This window comes from Falco cherrug, chromosome 6 (genome assembly GCF_023634085.1).
Source record: "Falco cherrug isolate bFalChe1 chromosome 6, bFalChe1.pri, whole genome shotgun sequence".
NCBI classification, from domain to species: domain Eukaryota; kingdom Metazoa; phylum Chordata; class Aves; order Falconiformes; family Falconidae; genus Falco; species Falco cherrug.
This window is the reverse complement of record NC_073702.1, coordinates 23,020,381-23,039,042: the sequence shown is the minus strand read 5'-3', so window position 1 is coordinate 23,039,042 and position 18,662 is coordinate 23,020,381. Positions and strand designations below refer to the sequence as shown.

Below are 18,662 nucleotides of genomic sequence, written 5' to 3'. Positions count from 1 at the left end.
CCTCACTGTGAAAACATTTTTTTTATTATGTTTAAATTATGTTTCCTTTATTTCAGTTTGTGCCCATTGCCTCTTGCCCATTCACTGAGCACCACTGAGAAGAGTCAAGAGTGTATCTTTACACCCACCCCACTGCTGGCATACATTCAGAAACCCTTCTTGTTGCTCTTCATTTTCCTCACCAGATTTAACTCTAGGTGGGCTTCATCTTTCCTAACACCACCCCTGCATGCTCAAAGAGTATTTCTATATTCCCCCCAGGTCACTTGACCCTGCTTCCACCTCCTGTATGATTCCTTTTAAATGTTTGACATTTTTCAGGAACATCTTGTTCATGCAGACCAGCCTCTTTTGCCACCTTTGCTGCTTTCTCTGCTTGATGGTTGGGCTACTCTTAAGCCTGGAGGATGTGATTTTAGAAAAACCAAAGCTGATTGACACCACTAGAACAGAACCAGGTGTACAGTCAAAATTCCAGGTTAAAAATAATTAATAAAATCAAATGAAATGCACATAAGGGACTGCTAAGAAGAGAGCGCACTATTAAGAAGAACTAGCATTGTAACATCAGATGTTAGAAAGTCAAAGCCTTTAGAGGAGCAGGTTGGGTGCTGCAGTCTACTATTTTTCATAAATGCCAGTGAGAAACAAAGCAGAAAATTCCTGAGATGCTATTTCAGTATTCTGTGAAGTAGAATTATGGCTGGTCTCATACCAGTTTGACTACGAGAGCACAGAGCATGCCTGTCAGAACAGCCATTAATAAAGTTTCTCCCATATCTTCCATTTTAGATCATGAAAATCCATGAAGCTCAATGCCCTATGCAGTTATCTAAAAGGGTCAGTAGAAGTGAAATTACACCTGCATATTAATCAACTGGCAGACTACAGAAAACCCATCATCATTGTCTGTCCCAACAGGCATCTTAAAAAGCTCAAGCCCAGAGCACAGATTCTTCCCCTTCAGTAGAGGGAATTCCAGCTTATGAAGTACTCTTTCTCCACCATTTAAAGCTGCCATTTAATTAGCGTACCTTCTAAAGCTGGGAGTGCAAGTAGTCACTTCTAGAATATCATGTAAAGGATGCAGTCTGTATCACTAGTCAAACTGTCTGCTGTTTCTCCCTCTTCCTCCCCTCCCCTCTGTTTTGCCAATGCTTCAGTATCAGTGCCCATCTGTCAGGCAGATTCCCAAAGAGAAATCTCACAAGGTGGCAGATCTAGTTTATCAGACACTGCTGCTGAAAAGGGTCAAAAAAGTCCATTGCCTGCTCACATTAATACTGCCTTCCTTATGCTATGGTTTTGAACTTGTGTGATGCTGTGAAAAACCAGTTCAACTCAATAAGCCAGTAGAAATCTAACTCATTCATTTTTTGCATTCTTGTGGATTAGTGATAAGAATCAGCTCATTAAAAGATGCCAGTCACCAAAGAATGTGGAAGTTAGGGGCAATAGCACCTTTTCTGTAGCAGCAACTACTTTATCAGCTCAAGCACCCTCTGGAAGTTGCAGTCATCTATCCACTTTCTTCCATATATACAGCTTTGCACATACCGTATGGCTTCCCCAAACTGACCCCCTAAGCTTCATTCTATAAACTCAACCTTTATAGTAAGAGTTTTGTGCTCTGTTACCTATATTAGTTCAAGTGAATCACCTGTACATAAACTGTGTATGTTAACTACGATTTTCCTTTCTTTAGATAGAACAGGGAACAAATGTCTGCTGACAGTTAACTTTATGAAGTGCCACAGAAAGGGACAGCTCCTCTGAAAATGGAAGTATCCTACAAAACTGAGAGGTATTATTACCAAAAATGACTTTCGGTATACCATTTTTCACCGCATCAACAAACTCTGCTGATGTACGTGACTCTCAGCTTCCCACACTTGGTAAATGGGCAATGAGTAATAAAAGAACAATTGAAGAAGTCTACTGCAAAACAGTATAGCATCACTGAGATGACTTTTCAGTTAATTTTACCATCAAAGGTACATAGTTCATCTTTAGAGCTTTGCTAGAGGGCAAAAAGGTTCACAAAAAATTGGGCTAAAAGGCAACAAACCAGGAATACTAACAGTCAGGTACAAACTAAAGAAGCAGATCAGTGCTAAAAAAAATTAAAAAAAGTACACTGCACAAAAAAAGTATGTAGATATAGATGAACATGTACTCCAGAGGAAGACTGTGTAAATTTAAACTGAAAACTGTTAAATTCATCCATCAGATGGATGTGGTTAACATACATGAACACCTTATTCTGGGAGGAAAAGAAGCACAGAATCCAATCAAGTCAAAGAATAATAGCAAGGATTTGGGACGCTATGTGGAGGTACAAGACAAACAGTTTACATTTCAAAGCACGAGATTAAAGCGTGTTTGAATATGACTCTGACTTTACTGGTACCCACTTAGAAAGCAGCACCATTTTACTTTCAATACATTCCTGTTAAGACTTTTCTCCTTCCTAACTGCCTGGCAAGCAGGGCTCTGGAGCAAAGAAGTCATTCCCTGCAGGCTAGAACAACCCACATGACAGAGTCCTAGCAACCGAAAAAGAGCAATTACAGGGGATTCTTGCTGTATACCTGCAGTGAGAATCAGCATGTTCAATGCCATTGTGCAGTTAAGCAGCTAATCCCTAAAAGTCACTACTCAGCATGTATGAAATGAGATTTCCAGAAATTTATACTTGGGCCAAGTTTTAGCAGACCTTCACAAGTATTTTCACAGAGGATTGACAACTGGTGAATCAAAATCCTCCAGCAAAGTAGAGGCACTCCACAAAACACTTCCATTCTTTTTGTTTACATTTATATAAAAAAAATAAATCTGTATTTTCCTCTCAACCTTGCCTGAGAAGAAACAATTGTTTGTTCCACAGCTTCCCTCCCTCCTCCTCCTGAAAAAAATGAACCTAAAATAAAAAGCTAGAGATGGAATTTTCCATATAAGTACCTTACAGTTCAATAAAGTTACAACAAAGTGTTTTGTAATAAAAAAAAAAAAATGCCTGTCAGCTTTAATTAAAGAAGCATTGTTCCTACATTATAGGAAACATATTCATAACATGCAAGAAATCAAATAACAGAAATGTGAAAAAAAAACCACCCCCTCCAAATTTGTCTTCCAGATATCAAAACATTTTGGGGGCTGGGGGGTGAAATTTCTCAACTGTCGGTGGGCAAAGTTACTCTATTCTGGGGCACACACACAAAGTGAATCTCCAAGATTTACCCCTACCAGAATGTCCCAACGCCTCCAATTTAGTTATTACAATTATCTACTTTGTTTCTCAGAACTCTGTGTCTTTTCAAAAGCTGGCCTAAAAACAACCATAGATGAAGTCTGTGCTGTGCTTTTAATACAGAAGCTCAGCACGCAGGTGAGACCCCCCAAGCCAAGCTTTGCAGAGACCAAAGGGCCAGGTGCAGCGTGAACATGGGTTCCAGAGTTCTGCATTTCGCAGAAAACCACTAGAGGGTTCACAGTTCCTCACTTCCAGATGTCAGGAGAGCCTTTTTAACCAGTTATACCTGCCTTTCAGGAGAGCTGTGAGGAGGGAACTAGAAAAATTCAGCACTGCAGTTAGCCTGTCCTCGCTGCTAAGTGGGCAGCTTCCTGCATGAGCAGAAACTAAGACCGTCTTCCAACCTCCACCTTCAGCTAGTAGGACCAGCTCCCACTTTTGCGCCTCCAAACCTAGGTCAAAGGTTTTCCTCAGCAAACGGGCATCAGGATTGTCCTAAAACTCGGGCTTTAAGAGACCAGGAATGCTGTCTCTCAGCAGGGCAGACACACCCTTTACCCACTGCCCCTTTCTTCAAGAACTTCATTGTTGTTCTTTACCATAATGGTTCAACACAAAAGACTTTTATTCATGACACATGCACATGGAAAAGGCCACACATATAATTAATCAGTATTTTATTAACATATTCAAATATTTTTGAACTTCTGGAATATCACTGTACTGACAACTTCTAAGACCACAGAACAACCAAATAAAATATAGAAGTGCTTTCAGAAACAGTAATAGAGAAGATGAGAAGGATAAGGTGCTTTTTCTGTGAATACATTTTTAAGACAACAGCGTTTTACTTTAAAACACAAAAGTACTGCAGCTCAGTGGTTTGCCTAAGTGACTTTTTTTTAAGTCAAGACACACACTTAGGAAGCCTTCCTGAATGACTAAGTAAGGGGCAAAAAAGTTTCAATATAAAATAGATTAATTTTAAGATTATTTTCCTAAACATTCATAATCTGGCATAAAATAAACAGTAATTTCTGTTTTCATTAAAAAGAATACATTTCTTCTAAAAAGTAGAAAAAGGTATAGTACAATCTGACTTTATTTTCAGCAAAAATCATGCTGCATCTGAAGTAGAACAAAAAGAAGTAGCAAAGACAGATGTTCAGTTTATACATATTAATGTAAACTATCCTATTACACTAATGAACCTATTTTTATATGCTTTTCTCTATACCTACGGAATTTCAAAACAAACTCTAGCATATCGTAACAACTTCCAGTTCTTTCATCTTCTACTCACGTATTTTAAGAACATTAAAGAAGATTCTTGGACACATATCAAGGTAAAATATTGAACTTGTATGCCCACACTTCTTTTCAGAAAGAGATAAGAAATAAAGTCCTTAACCTCTTGTGGTCAGAGAGTACGCTGAGCTACATATAATGGAATGAATACCCCAAATACCTTCTACATTTCATGTTTTCATTGCTAGCTATAGCTAGCATTTAGTGCTTCCTTAGACTTCATTTATTCCTGTGGCTTATTTTCATTTTGTGTTTTAATATCTATCATGTGGAAGAAAAAAAAAAAATTAAGATACCTTCCCCTCCCCATTAATGAAAGGAAATAAGGCAACTTTCTAACACTGCATTGCTAATATTACTTCAGTGAGAACCCCATGACCAAGGATCATACGTAATTACAAAATCATCAGTGAAGTACATAAACATCGTCCTTAATCAGGCTGTACATGAAGAACAGGTAGCTTCTTAACATACATTGACTGAAATATACATGATATAAAAAGTTACACTTCCAAAGAACAGATATTTACCTTTGTTGCAAGCTGTGACACTGAAGATGAAACTTCATCATGAAGAAGCTGGTCTTTATTCTCAAAAAAAGGATAAAGATAAAAAAGGCCCATAATCAGTTTTGGTTTGACAGTTAGCAGTGGTACATTTTAGAATATTCATAAATGCTTTTATTCTATTCAGCCCCTCATAAAAGAAAATTGAGAAAATACAATCACAATGCAAAACTAAGCAAAACCACTACTAAAATAAGAAATGTGAATAAAACTACACTTAGAATGATGAAAAATGCTGCACAAGATGTAAAAAGCAAAACCAAACCCCTACAAACCCCAAAATCCCCCACCCCAGAGATCAAGAAAACCCTTGCATCATAACAATTTCAGTATAATTGAAATTAAAGATTTAAATTGATCTTAATAATTCTGTCTGTATTTTCTGGATCTTCACTGATTTTCTGAACACCACACTAGATGGTGGTCTATGCAGTATCTGTAGGCTGGGGGAAGAGGAACGTCACAAAATTATTTCCTCCTTCACATTAAAAAGCATTACATTTCCTGAACTAAGGGACAGACTTTTGCCCACATTTTTTTCCCTGACATTTGTAGCTACAGGTTTCTGAAGAAAACCAGAGTACTGATGATGCCTGTGAAGGTAATTCAGTAGGATAGTATTTCTGTCCATCTCTGAATTAGGCTGGTGTCTTAGTATACTCAGGCCATCCTGTTACTGTCAACGTTCTCTTCAAGACAGGGAAGTAAGATCATTGTCAGGAGTACTTTAGAGGCCAAAGAAAGATATAGAAAATGGGGCATCATGTACAGGAATTATATAATTTTCTCTTTATTCAGTCTGTGTTTTAATGAGAAAAACATTACTTCCCCCCCCCCCCCCCCCCAGACCTCCAAATACAAACAGTCCCCAAGTACAAAACAAGAACAGCTACCTGTAACTGAAAATACTTAACTCCAGTTCCAAGAAAAAACAGAATTACAACAGAATGGTTTATGTAAAGCATCTCTGAAGTGGCAGTTTGACAGAATCCCCTTTGTTCACTTTGTTCATTTTTTGCTTATTTCAGCCACTTACTGTTTCAAAACCAAATTTATCAACTCCTTCCTTTCCAACTAAAGTATATGCTATGGAGTAGATATGGTCTTTACTCTGTAAGCTTTATTTTTGTTTTAAGGTAATTCCACACACATATCCCAAGACCCAAAACACACAGTATCCCAGCTCCAACATGTTACCAAAGACCTCCTTCACAGCATCAGAAAGAGGCGAGAAAGCTGGCACGAGAAGCATTAGGTACTTCTAGTCATGTGGGGGCCCAGATGTACCTGCTTCATCTTGAGAGACTATCTTCGAATCCCATGCATTTTTTTTTATTTAATTGCCTACTAATGTCTCCATTTACTTTATAGGCAATACTTTATATTTTACAAGGGACAAGGACAGAGTTTGGAGCGTTTCTAGAATGAGTATGAAGACCATCCCATTATAGTTCTATAATAATTGTATGTCGAAACAGAGTGACTTGTAAATAGCTAGCTTTACTTGTTGGGGTAGAAAAAAGTCAGGAACTTCTATTATCATCCAAAATGAGAATACTGCTTCCTGTGGATCTTAACAAGCTATTTAATTCCTGTATTTCAGTTAGCTGTCTTTAACACAGGAGGATATAATTGTAGATGGAATACCAAAAATGACAAAGTTAAGATTCATGTAGCACTCTTAAAATGAAACTAAATTACTTTTTCCCTTAGTTTGGTTTATGTATTTCCCTTTAAGAGAATCATTGGCAATATTTTAAATGGAACATACCATTTCAGAAGTTTCCTTATTTCTCTTCAACACTCTCAGCCCTTAAACTTTTGGATGACGTTGCAAAGCCTTAGACTGACTCTGCTTTGACACAGGGTAAGAGCTAGAGAATATTACATCTGGTTTGTACAGATTTTTCCAAAGAATAAAAAAAAAACCAACAAGGACTAGAAAAGCTTCAAGTGGAAGTATGTTAAGAGGAGAAATTATCTCAGATATCCAAAGCTGGCAGAGCTGTCTGTTTTAACAACCAACAATACTGTCTCCAGAACAAACAAGACACACTTAGTACCTTCCAAAGAAATAATGCCTCTCATTTTAATTCTTCCAGCTCTCCAAATATCTTAGGAAGGATAATAAAAATGTAATAGTGCATAAAGAGACTTCATGCTTGACTGCAGAGAAAAGATGGAAGCATGAAGGTGCATAGCTTTTAGCAAGCCAGAGCACAAGGAAGCAAGAGCACGAAGCAACTTTCACAGTGAAAGCATTTAGAGGAAAACCACGAGATGCAATGAGCACTTCATACGGCTAGGGAATCAGCATAATAAAATATGAATACCATTGTTGATAAAAGATGTAATTCACAATAAATAGCAGACAAAAAGGGGTATTTACTTGCTTCTTTAAAAGCATGACAACTAGGGCCGTGTTTCTCTGTTAATACAGTGCTACACCTACTGGGCGTACAAGGTGCTACCTCAGAAGGAGTAAGAGTAGTTTGCAGTAACTATGCTCATGCAGCAGAGGCTGATGGTAAGAAGACAACACAAAGTTAAAAGATATGAAATATAAAGATTAAAAGATACAAAACCCTCAAGAAAGCAAATGGTGAGAATCCAATACCTAAAGTACATTTTTTTGCAGTGGAAGACCCATCAAGCATCCATAGCATTCTTTTAAGATACACTGCCTAAGAAAAGGAGACTTTGACAACTGCAGCTGCTTGTGATGTCCATCCCTACATCCCATGTGCTCAACAGTAACTCTTGATTGAAACTGGCCACTATGTTTCAATGCAGTAGTCTGAAAGAGACCAGATTCCTCACGTTTTGTGGAAAATCCATCACTAATGAAAGCAGAGAGAAGCAGACTAATGCCCCACAGCAGGAAGAGAGCGCGGGAGGAGCATGTTTGGGGATCTGGACCCAGCCATGGCCCACACTGCAGGGAGAAACCTGCATACAGTGGTGATGGGTTGTGCATTAAAAAAAAATATGACAGAGGGAAAGAGGAGAGGGAGGGAGGGGAACAGTGCAACCACTGGGAAGACCTGAGGAGAAAAGACAAGACCTCATATACAACCTGTCTTCACTTGTTACCCCCAGAATAGTTTCTGGTTTTCAGTGATACCCTTTAGTTCACCCTCTTCTGATACATATTCTCTATTTTTGTTACCATTCGGAGATCAGGGAGCCCATGATTTGTTTTTTCAAATTTGCTTTAGGGAACTGTACAGCTACATGTAGAGTAAAGATCAGTTTTCTTTATCATGCTGAGTAATGCATGCTGATGCTGAACACTTACAAATTATTTCAGTGTATTTTAATCTGGGCAGTTTACAATTATGACAATTCAATTTTTACTTCAATTTAAAAGAAAAATGCAAAACATTTAGTGTTTAGTAACTAATAGCTAACTAAATGCTAAAGCTAGTGGGAAATGCTGATCAGCAACTTGAATAGCCTTCCAGTTCTGGCAGGGGAAGGTTGGTATGTGCAGTGTGTTTTCATAAGGAAACAAGTGCCCTTTTGTTGGACATACTGCAAACCATAAGGTACTCAAGGGATTAATTCAACCAGCACACAAACCTTTTTGTACAGAGATCAAAATTGTAATCTGCTTCCCTCAGCTTCCTTTGTGGTAAAGTAATTAATTAAGTCTCTTTAGATCATTCACTTTCATAATTCAGGCCAAGAAGAGGAACATGGGACATGAAAGAGTTAAGGCAAATAATAACATCATCTCGCCCCGCATGCCCTTCTTTTGCTCTAGTACATAAAATGGTATATTATCGATTTTCTCTACCCAGTTGTGGAACCATCCTATCATACACACATTAGCTGTCAAAGCCAAGCACACATAAGAGTAAACAAGCTATTATAAAAAGAGTAGGTCCTTTTGGTGCAATTTCTCGCCCTTCTGCTGACCTATTACGTTGCCTCTGCCTATCATCACATCTCATCAAGGACTGAGCGCAATTTAAAGTCTAGATTACCATGTCTGTAAATGCAAATTAGATGATGAACCACAAACGTATAATTTAAGTGGAAAAAACCCAAAACAAACACCTCCTCAAGAGATACACTCCAGGGTAGAATTTAACATAATTCCCAGTATTCCACAAACCCCACTAAAAAAAAATAAATAAAATACAGTGATAGGAGAGGGGAAGGTTAAAAAAAATATATTGAAAAAAATCTCTCCGGAAATCACAAACCTGAAAGTTAACCTCTGAAGCTGGAAAGATTCCCAAAACACTGATTACAAACCAAACAGTTCAACAACTATATATACACAGCCTACCACAAAGGGCACCGATTCGGAAGAGGCGATCATGCTGCCAGATCATCATCTTAAAATACAGCTAACAAAAGAAACCATTTCCTTGGGTTTGAGTAGGATCTTGCTGTAACATCAAATGAAACAAACAAGACTAAAGCAGATTATTAATGAAAAGTCACTCTGCTTAATCTAATTTTAAACTGAATCAAAACCAATACAAAATGCACTCAAACATGGGTAACAAGGACATTATCAGCAGATCATCAGTGGCATCAGGCCTCATTTTCTTTGCTGCACCTATAATATACACCTGGAAAAATTCAACGCATGGGTATGCGCTTTCTGAGTCAAGAAATTGAGGCAACAGTCATCAAATGCAAATGGGCACTAAAAGAGCTATACTATTTTCAACATATTCTTTAAACATAGCTGAAAAATAGAGCTGAAATGTACGTGAACACTCCCACAAGACTGAACATGTCCTTTAAGGAAAACCAAGGTTTGCAATGTTAACAAATAAAGGATGCGTTACCCAGTCATACATAGCTTTCTTCTGGGACACGAGGCTACCTGTTCAGCAGATGTAACTGCCACGCTGAACTGTGAATTGCCTCTGCTCCTTTCTGCTGAGGTAGCCTAGACTGAGATCGAGACCATTAGTCTTGTCTGTATTTCATCTACTGCTAGATCTCAGTCTTTCATTTGTATGTCCCTAAAGCAAGTGAGTGAACCAAACTAGCCATCTGGGCAGGTGGTGTAAATTGAAAATTTCCTATTAATATCACCAATGAAAAATATTAACCTAGGCATTTCTAAAGTCTGTTCATGCACAAGAGTAATTTGGTATTTTAAACTAATTTTTCTCTTCCATCAAAAAATACTTTCCTACTCCAGATTGCAGACTACACTTAGAGAAACATCTACGTTAGACAATAACCCATTTCAAAATGCCACTGTGACTAAACAGTTTCTGGCAAGTGACTGGCAAGTTTCCTCTGCCAGTCTTTGGCAAAACTGAAAATACTTTGCCCATAAAGAAAATGTTAAAGAATGTTAAAGTGTGTTATAGAATTATACTTTCATCTTGGGATATATTTAGTAGACAATACTAATCTTGAAACATGCTTCTAAAATAGAATTCATCAGACCACTTCTATAAGAACTTACTTCACTCCCCTGACTTTAAAAAGTACAGGTGACTATTTCACATACAGCAGACAAAACCCATCCAATGTATTTAAAAATGTTTCCATCTCCTAGGCCCAAGTCTTTTGTAGCCACCTATTATCTACCAGACCAACTGGAAGATGAAAGGCAATATTCCTGTGTTTTCACCTTCCAAATTATTATTAATACTAAGTGAATGCAGATGATGCTCTTTCCTTCAGCATCCACAGCTGTGAAGAACTTGTTTAGCATTTTCACAAACCGTTTCGTTCAATCACTTTAGTTATTGCTTCATATTCCATTACATTTTAAAATAGATTATCTAAATTATTTCTGTATTTTTACTGCCAATTGATATAAATGCCCAAACATACTGGAGAAGATTACTTTCAGAATGTAAGTATTTACAAAAGAATACTTCTGCAGTTCTGCATTTCCTTACAAAGAGAAACATCAGCACACCAGATACCTATGCTCTCTGGTTTTACATCAATACACGATGTCATTCTATTAATTGTTCACAACTGTGCATCTCCATAGTAAGTGATTATAATACATCTTACTCAGATTTTGCTTCTCTCAAATATTTTTGGAAGAATGTTATTAAAGATTAAACACCTTAAAAATATTTTAAAAAGCTCAGCTCATTAAGAATTTAGTTTTGCCCAATTTAGAATATTCCAAACATTCTTCAAGAAATGGAAACAGCTGTATTAAGATCAAAATACCATCAGTGTCAAAGTTGAAATAAAGTAACAAGTTCAAATAATCGATTTCACTTCAATTGCTGTGACAATTCAAATATTCCAGTGAAGCTTTCAATTTTGATGAAATTTCTGATTGGAAATCTGACAATTATTTTTAATAACTTATCCATACTAGAAGTTCATATTTGCTTTTTTCTGATCCGGAAAACAAACCAAGGGATGCTAATTCAAAAGACATTAGCTGACATAGAATTTTTATTCAGTCATGGCATTTGCAATTAAATTGTGCATCTTTAAAAAAGCTCTTGCACGAGCAATTGCAATATTTTCATAGTATAGTTTCTGCAAAACAGGTTGAACGCATTATTTTTGATTATAGTGCTCACCAGCACATGCACTGCTTCCTTTTGACACGCAGCTTTTATCAGCGCTTGCAGTGTTCACACAGACCCATCCTGGAGCTTCTCATAAAGAACCAGCAGCAAAACTTGTTGGAAATGTACCTCTGATGATGACAGAAATGAAAACCAGTCTATCTGGTAAAGTGTTCGGTAACTTCTAATAACTCTACTTATGTCATGGATGTCCTCACACAATCTGGCAAATAGTTTCTATAAAAGCGAGGAAAAAAAGTATAGACCTATTCCACTAGTAAAGAACTATATAGATTAAACAATTAATGCTTTCCCAAAAAGCAATATATTTTAGTTTGTATATTAATGGTAGCAAGTCCAGCACTGCCAGGACACCATGGCTCCAGAAACCTTGCAAAACCCCATGAAGATACAACAAATAGCTTAGGGAAAATAGACCTCACACGATGTGGAGGAAAAGACAGTGGTTTTGTGGATCAGTGAAAGGTGGTAATTCTGTATTAGGCTGGAGGGGAGGAAGACAGACAAGGCTGCTGGCAAACCGAGGAGACTGGAGCCAGTAAAGCAGAACTGGCTCAAGGAAAGATACAAGTGATAAAAATGACAAATGGGGGAAAGGAAGGGGATGTACTAAGAAAAACCCTGAAAGCAAGGACAGAGATTTAAATGTAAATTTCCTGAAACAAAGGGAGGCCTGCTGAAGAAACAGAAACCGAAGGGTAAGGATGACTTAAACTTTATGCCATAAGCAACAGTATTAATATCAGCAATGGGATTTACAGGGACTAGGGGATGGGGAAACAGAGTAGGTATTAGAAGCTGCAGAGGAAGTAATTGCCATCAGGATGGGAAGCGAGGGTCTGCACAAGAATTTCAGCTGTCTAGACAGAAAGCAAAATAATAATAATTAAAAAAAAAAGCAGACCTGGACTTTATAGAGGGAACAACAGTAAAGTATTGGACACAAATTCTCTTTTGCACAATATATAAAAACCACTGACAGCCTTCAGCTTACAGGCTTCACTGAAAGAAAAAATTAAGATACTGGTCTTGTCTACAGTAGGAGACAAACCAGACAGTATGTGCTTTGTAGGATTTATAAGATCAGAATAAATCAACTTGGGGGGGGGGGGGGATACTAGATGAGAAGTAGATCTGATCTGGGTCAACTGTGTAAAGATGACAGTGTAAATTAGAAAGTGAAGCACCTCAGAAATGAAAGGGATTTAAGAAAAAAAGAAAAAAGAAAAAAAGAAAGCCTAAAGCCCCCCAAAACATTGTTAGCTCTGCAGAGTTCCAGGAAGATGGTGAGAAACAGGACCCACTCAAGGAGCTGTGAAAAATGAATGTGACAAGCAGAAGGAAAAGCAAGAAAGTCAAGCCAAGGAAGGGCTCAGGAAAGTCTTCACCATCAGTCCCACAATGGTACGTTCAAGAGTGATGACATAATACAGGTGATGGATTTTAGCCAGCAAAATGTCACTAAAGTGTCACAAGAACAACTCTGATGAAAGGAAGAGAACAGGCTAACGGAAAGAAGAAGGTATGAAGGAATTGTAACAGTACTGCAGGTGATGCCCAAGACCCAGTGAAACAGTTGGAAAGTGAAGGAAAGGCATTAGCTGAGCTACATATAATGGAATGAATACCCCAAATACCTTCTACATTTCATGTTTTCATTGCTAGCTATAGCTAGCATTTAGTGCTTCCTTAGACTTCATTTCATTTATTCCTGTGGCTTCTTATTTCCATTTTGTGTTTTAATATCTATCATGTGGAAGAAAAAAAAAAAACTTAAGATACTTTCCCCTCCCCATTAATGAAAGGAAATAAGGATAAGCATTGACTGCTTTATTTTTTAATTAAAAAACTACCCTTATTCAACATATTAATAGAACATAAGAAATGCTGCTCAGCTCCCACTCATTCCTGCAGGGCCCGTCTGAGTTCGAGTCATTCCAAGATGAAAGCCAGTATTAAAATTGTACCAGAGACTTTAAATATCTTCATTAAAATAGATAACTAAAATTCTGTATAGGCAACTTTAAAAACACCCATTGAGCAAGTCTAAACAAATTTCAGTGTAAAATGTGGTTTTGCACATATTCTCTTTGAACATAACAAAAAAATACAATTAGGGAGAACAGATCAAGGCTAAGGATCTGAAATATTCTTAAATGAAAGATAAAAGTTCCAGCAGATAATATAGGTCAGCCCAACACCCAGCCACTACCCTAATATACAGATGTGTTTTAAAGTCAAGTGCCATTTTATGTCAGTTACATGAGATATTGACACAGCATTGACATCTCTGAGGACAGATTAGATGGTAGTAGGATTGAATCAAGGAAAATTTTGCACAACTGCCAAAACATTGCCTTTCCAGAAGTCAAAACCCAACAGTTTTCCCTTTCCACAAACACAACTATAGTTTGAAACATAATGACTATATTACAAATGAATGCAAGTTTGGCATGCATCACTGTACATTTCTAACATAATTTGAGACACACACACAAAACGCACATTGATTTCATTTTATACATGTGTACTATTCATGTCTGTTAAGTTGCCTTCATGTATTAATCGTAACTTTAGCCAATAAAGCACTTTCATTGCATAAATTAAAAATATTTCTGCTTCAAAGCAGTAATTAAAATTAACTTCTAAGATTCAGTCTAAAACTGTCTGATCTAAAAAAAAATATACAATAATCCACACATTTATTTAAACAAGTACTGTTTCAAAATTTACTTGTCTTTCTTATCTCAGGAAGCACCTTACTATTTTAAGTAAGTGTCAACAATCCAAAGTACTTGAATGTATGCAGAAACTCTTGCTAAAGACTGGCCAGAGGCTGACCATTCCCTCTCATTGCAATTTTCATGTTCTCAAAATTTGTTTTTGTTCTCCCCTGGAACAAAATCAAACCATTCCGTATTCCACAAAACCAGAACTGTCAAAACTTCTCTTTTTATATCAAACTATTTCTATTTAAAAACTACAAACTTCTACAGATTCAAACGTCTGCTTGTATAAGCCCTGATCAGGCTTCCGTATCTAAACAGCATGATTAAAATTTCTGTAGAGTAACAAAGGGGTTTTTGTTGTTTTGATTTTTTTTTTAACTTACGTTAGCCTAATTCTTTGTTGCTGTCTGCTACTGCAATGTCCTAATTATTAGGTTGCACAGTGAGAACTCCTTCACTCTTTCTCAGCTTTGAAGAAACAACTTACAGCACCAACATTTCATTACACTAGAACACTTTCAATCTGGTCTGTTTTTAATGACACAGATGTGACTACCAATTTCTTCTCTTTGAAGTAAAAAGTTTCAGCGTTTTTTATAGCATAAATGGTAGAAGCTTAAGAATTTTCTTCCCGCTTGCCCATTAAAAATGAAAATAAAGACAAAAGATAGTTGTTGGGGAAAGCAACATAAAAATCAAAGTCAAAATGGGCTGGCTACAGTTCATCTTCTCTTTTACCAAATGGTGTATCAGAAAAAAAACTAGAGGAAATGAAATCTAACAGTAAACTTCTGCATGAAATTTAATGCTGGGCTTCCCTAATTTACTAAAAAGCACTCAAACAAATTATCTGGATGTTGGCCCTCAAGACAGAGAATTAGGGAAGACCTGGATTCTCTTCTTGATGAGGTAACCCTTCATTCACATCTTAAGCAAGCTGTAGCTTGACAATTTAAAACAGCACAGAGGCTGAGGAAGACCAAGACTTACTCATGCACAGCTAAGGTACCAAGAGAACTGCCCCTGTAACTCCTCCAAGCTCTGGTGGTGTGACTGTCCTCCAGAGCCAGGGGTCTGGGTGATGCAGGTCAGGACACAGCAGCAGCAAAGCGCAGATCATTATCAAACCCCCCTACATGCTACTGGATTTCACTCCCTTGCAGTCATATTACTGGGAGCAAAACCAGGTTCTGATGAAATAACAAAAATGTCAAAGCCTAAAAGCAAGGCCCTTGAACCAGATCAGCTATAACAAGCTGAACAGGTGCATTCCGTTACCTCGTGCTTTCTTGGCACCTAGGCCATTTTTTAGACATACCATATCTATGGCTGACCTAGAAGCTGCCTTTGATAGATCACGAGAATTTACAATGTTAATCAGGTGGTCGTAGTTTTCCATAAAGTCTATCCTTCCTTAAAGTGTACATAAACCATAAAATAACTACATTTAATTGTTTGGCGGGATTGCTGTTTGGGTTTGGGTTTTTTTTCCCCGTCTTGATTTTAGCAGGCAAAACAATTAATAGCTTATGGTCTTCACTGTTTCTGTGCCAAGCTATACTACAGCCTTCCTAACTCTCCTGAATCCTTTATCTTCAAGAATATTTCATTTAGTGCCTTAGAACAATTTATTTTTTCCCTGCCACTTCAAATTCCAAAAAAGTATGTTTTATTCCAGTGCCACTAGTAACAGACATTATGGGAGCTGGAAAGGAATTTTTGTAAAATTGATTAAAATGGCAAACCATTTGCACCAGAAATCATTGCCATCACCATTATAACAGACTGCCACTACTGGAACAGAAGCCCAGGACAGCAAAGATAATACGACAGGACAAAAACCCCACCAAATAAGCAAATAAACAAACAAAACGCCAATCTCTTTCTGTTGCTAAAGTACAGTATTGGGAGAACTGTCATGACAAAAGTCTGAAGAATCATATTCTGACTGGAAGGTTAAGGTCAAGAGCCTCAGAGGTGTTCTGGAGCATTTGTGGTAGAGAAGAAAAGTAAATCCAGTGGGATTTAATGGAAGCTTTCAGTGATCTTTGGTGTTCAAAGAGGGTTTCAGGAGGTAAGCAAGTCTAGGAGAGCTGTGGACAGCACAAACCAGCAGCTTAGTGAAAATCATGGAAGTTTCCAAACACCTGAGGATAGGAACTGTAGGAGGGAGAGGTCAGACGTATGACAAGTTGTGGGAGATACTTCAGGTCACCTTCAACCCCACAATCCTCCTTCATTCCCTGAAGGGGGTCCCTAAAAACGTGCATCTGTTATTCCTTCTCCCATGGGAGAAGAACCCATTCATCCACATCAGTCTTCACAGCTGCTGTCAAACAAGTCGCAAGGACTAGGGCATTTCTGTCCACTGCACAGGGGAAAGGACAAGGCAAGGCTGAACTGGGGAGCAGACTGGTGATTTTGGCTAATGGAAATGATTTTGGAAAATGGAGGGAGTAACTGCTGCAATGGGAAGAGGCTGCTCTTCAGCAGTAGCCACACGTGTTGACAACCCATACCAGATGTCAATGGAAAACTCAAGCAGAAGGTAGATCACCCAGACACACTCCAGCTCTTCCAGCAAGGCAGGCAAGACAGACATAGGGCAGGAAGTTGGGTGGGGGTTTGTACCTTCTATTGAATACAAACCTCACCCGTCCGCAGCTCTGGGCAACTGCTTGCTTTAGATATGCAGGTCTCCTCCAGCCTCTCGCACAACATCTAAAGATACTCTGTGGCAGTACGGGCCAGCCTAACAGGCTTCTGAGCTGGATTGATGTCTAGCTGTTACCAAGTTTTTGAAACCAAGTCAACAAACGTTCTTTTAGTTATTTTGCCTGATGCTCAACTGATACCCTTCTTTTCAGGTCGTATTTGTTAGGCAACCGGTACTTTGAGAAGGTCACTGCTGCTATTTAACTTACCATTTAACAAGGGAAGCTTTCAAGTACGATTGTGGCTATTTAAAAGGTAGCCAACCACCATTATCGAAACTATAGAAAACCCAGTCCTGCCAAAACGTCAATGCTCTACAGAAACGGGCACACATCTGCAAATGAAGATTGTGTTCTTACAAATCACTGTTTAACGTATTACGCTTAACAGATGGGTTGCAGTGCCCCTGCCTAGGGCTGGAAGAAAGCAGCCTGCGGTACGAAGCCAAGGAATGAAGGGCAGCAAGTCCCAGCAACACCGGAGGCCGGCTGCTGGAGGGAAGCAGGGGAGGGCAGACCAGCCAGCTCCCCGGGAACCAGGCTGGAGCCGCACGCCCCGCGCAGACACCCGCCTCTGCGAGCACGGCCAGCCCGCCGGCACATCCCGGGCCGGGAAAAGTGATTACTCATGCCGCCGGAGAGCAGCGGAGCGGGAGCGGGGCCGCGCCGCACGATCCCCCGGCCCCGCGGGGCTCCGCCGCCGCCATCCCCGCCCGCCGGCGGCTCCGCGCTCCTACCTGGGGGGCCGCGAAGGCGGCGGCAGCGCAGGCGGCGGCCGGCGGCGGGCCGTGGGGACGCGTCTCCTCCTCCTCGGGCGAGTCGTCCAGCAGAACTTTGCTGCTCTTGTTGAGCTTCCACATGGCGGGCGCAGGGGTGGCGGCTCCCGCCTCCGTTCGTCCCGGCAGCGAGAGGGCCGAGGCGGCAGCAGGCGCTGCCTCCGCAGCCCCGGCTGGGGCGGCTCGGGCTGGGCACGGCAGGGCCGGGCACGGCTCGGCTCGCAGGGCTGTCACCCCGCCGGGGGCTCCCGGGGCGGGAGGGAGGAGCGCTGCCTGCCGGTGCCGGGAGCCCGCCCCCCGCGACCGCCTCGCCTCGCCTGGCCCGGCGGCCTGCTGGCGGCCCCGGGCCGCCGCACCGCTGCCCCGGCCCCGCCGCCCCGCCCGGCGGCTGAGGGGAGCCGGCTGTGAGGAGGGACGTCCCGCCCGCAGCGGCGAGGCGGGCAGGGGGCGGAGGGGGGCGCCTCCCCGCTGTGCCGCTCCTCACCTGCCACCTCTCCCCGCCGGAGCCGCCACCGCCCGCAGCCGCTGCGCCGCCGCTGCCATGTTTGCGGGGGCGGGGGCGGGGGCGGGAGGGGGAAACTTTCCCATCACCACGGCAACCGGCGCGGCGCCGGCCGCGCTCTGACAGCGCCGGGCCCTCGGGGCGGGGGTCGGCCCTCCCGCACGGGCGCCTGGTGGCACCCTCGGCCTCGCCCCGCCGGGGGAGAGCCCGCACAGCCCTCCGCCGGCACAGGAGGGGCCCCCGGGGAGAAGGCCCCGCTGGGGGCCCAC

At 40.5% G+C, this 18,662-nt stretch overlaps 1 protein-coding gene across 2 annotated transcripts in view; it reads right to left on the bottom strand.

Moving 5' to 3' along the window:
* Nucleotides 1-18,113, bottom strand: part of TDRP (testis development related protein) — a 28,563-nt gene extending 10,450 nt beyond the window's left edge. Inside the window, exons 1-2 of one of the 2 annotated variants that reach the window (XM_055713747.1) lie at nt 17,853-18,113; nt 5,092-5,151 (exon numbers count right to left, since the gene is read on the bottom strand). In XM_055713747.1, the coding sequence (XP_055569722.1) occupies nt 5,092-5,151; nt 17,853-17,975 (183 nt within the window). In that variant the 5' untranslated portion in view covers nt 17,976-18,113. The remainder of the gene's footprint in view (nt 1-5,091; nt 5,152-17,852) is intronic. The other variant, XM_055713748.1, reaches the window with a different exon arrangement.
* Nucleotides 18,114-18,662: the final 549 nt, after the last annotated feature.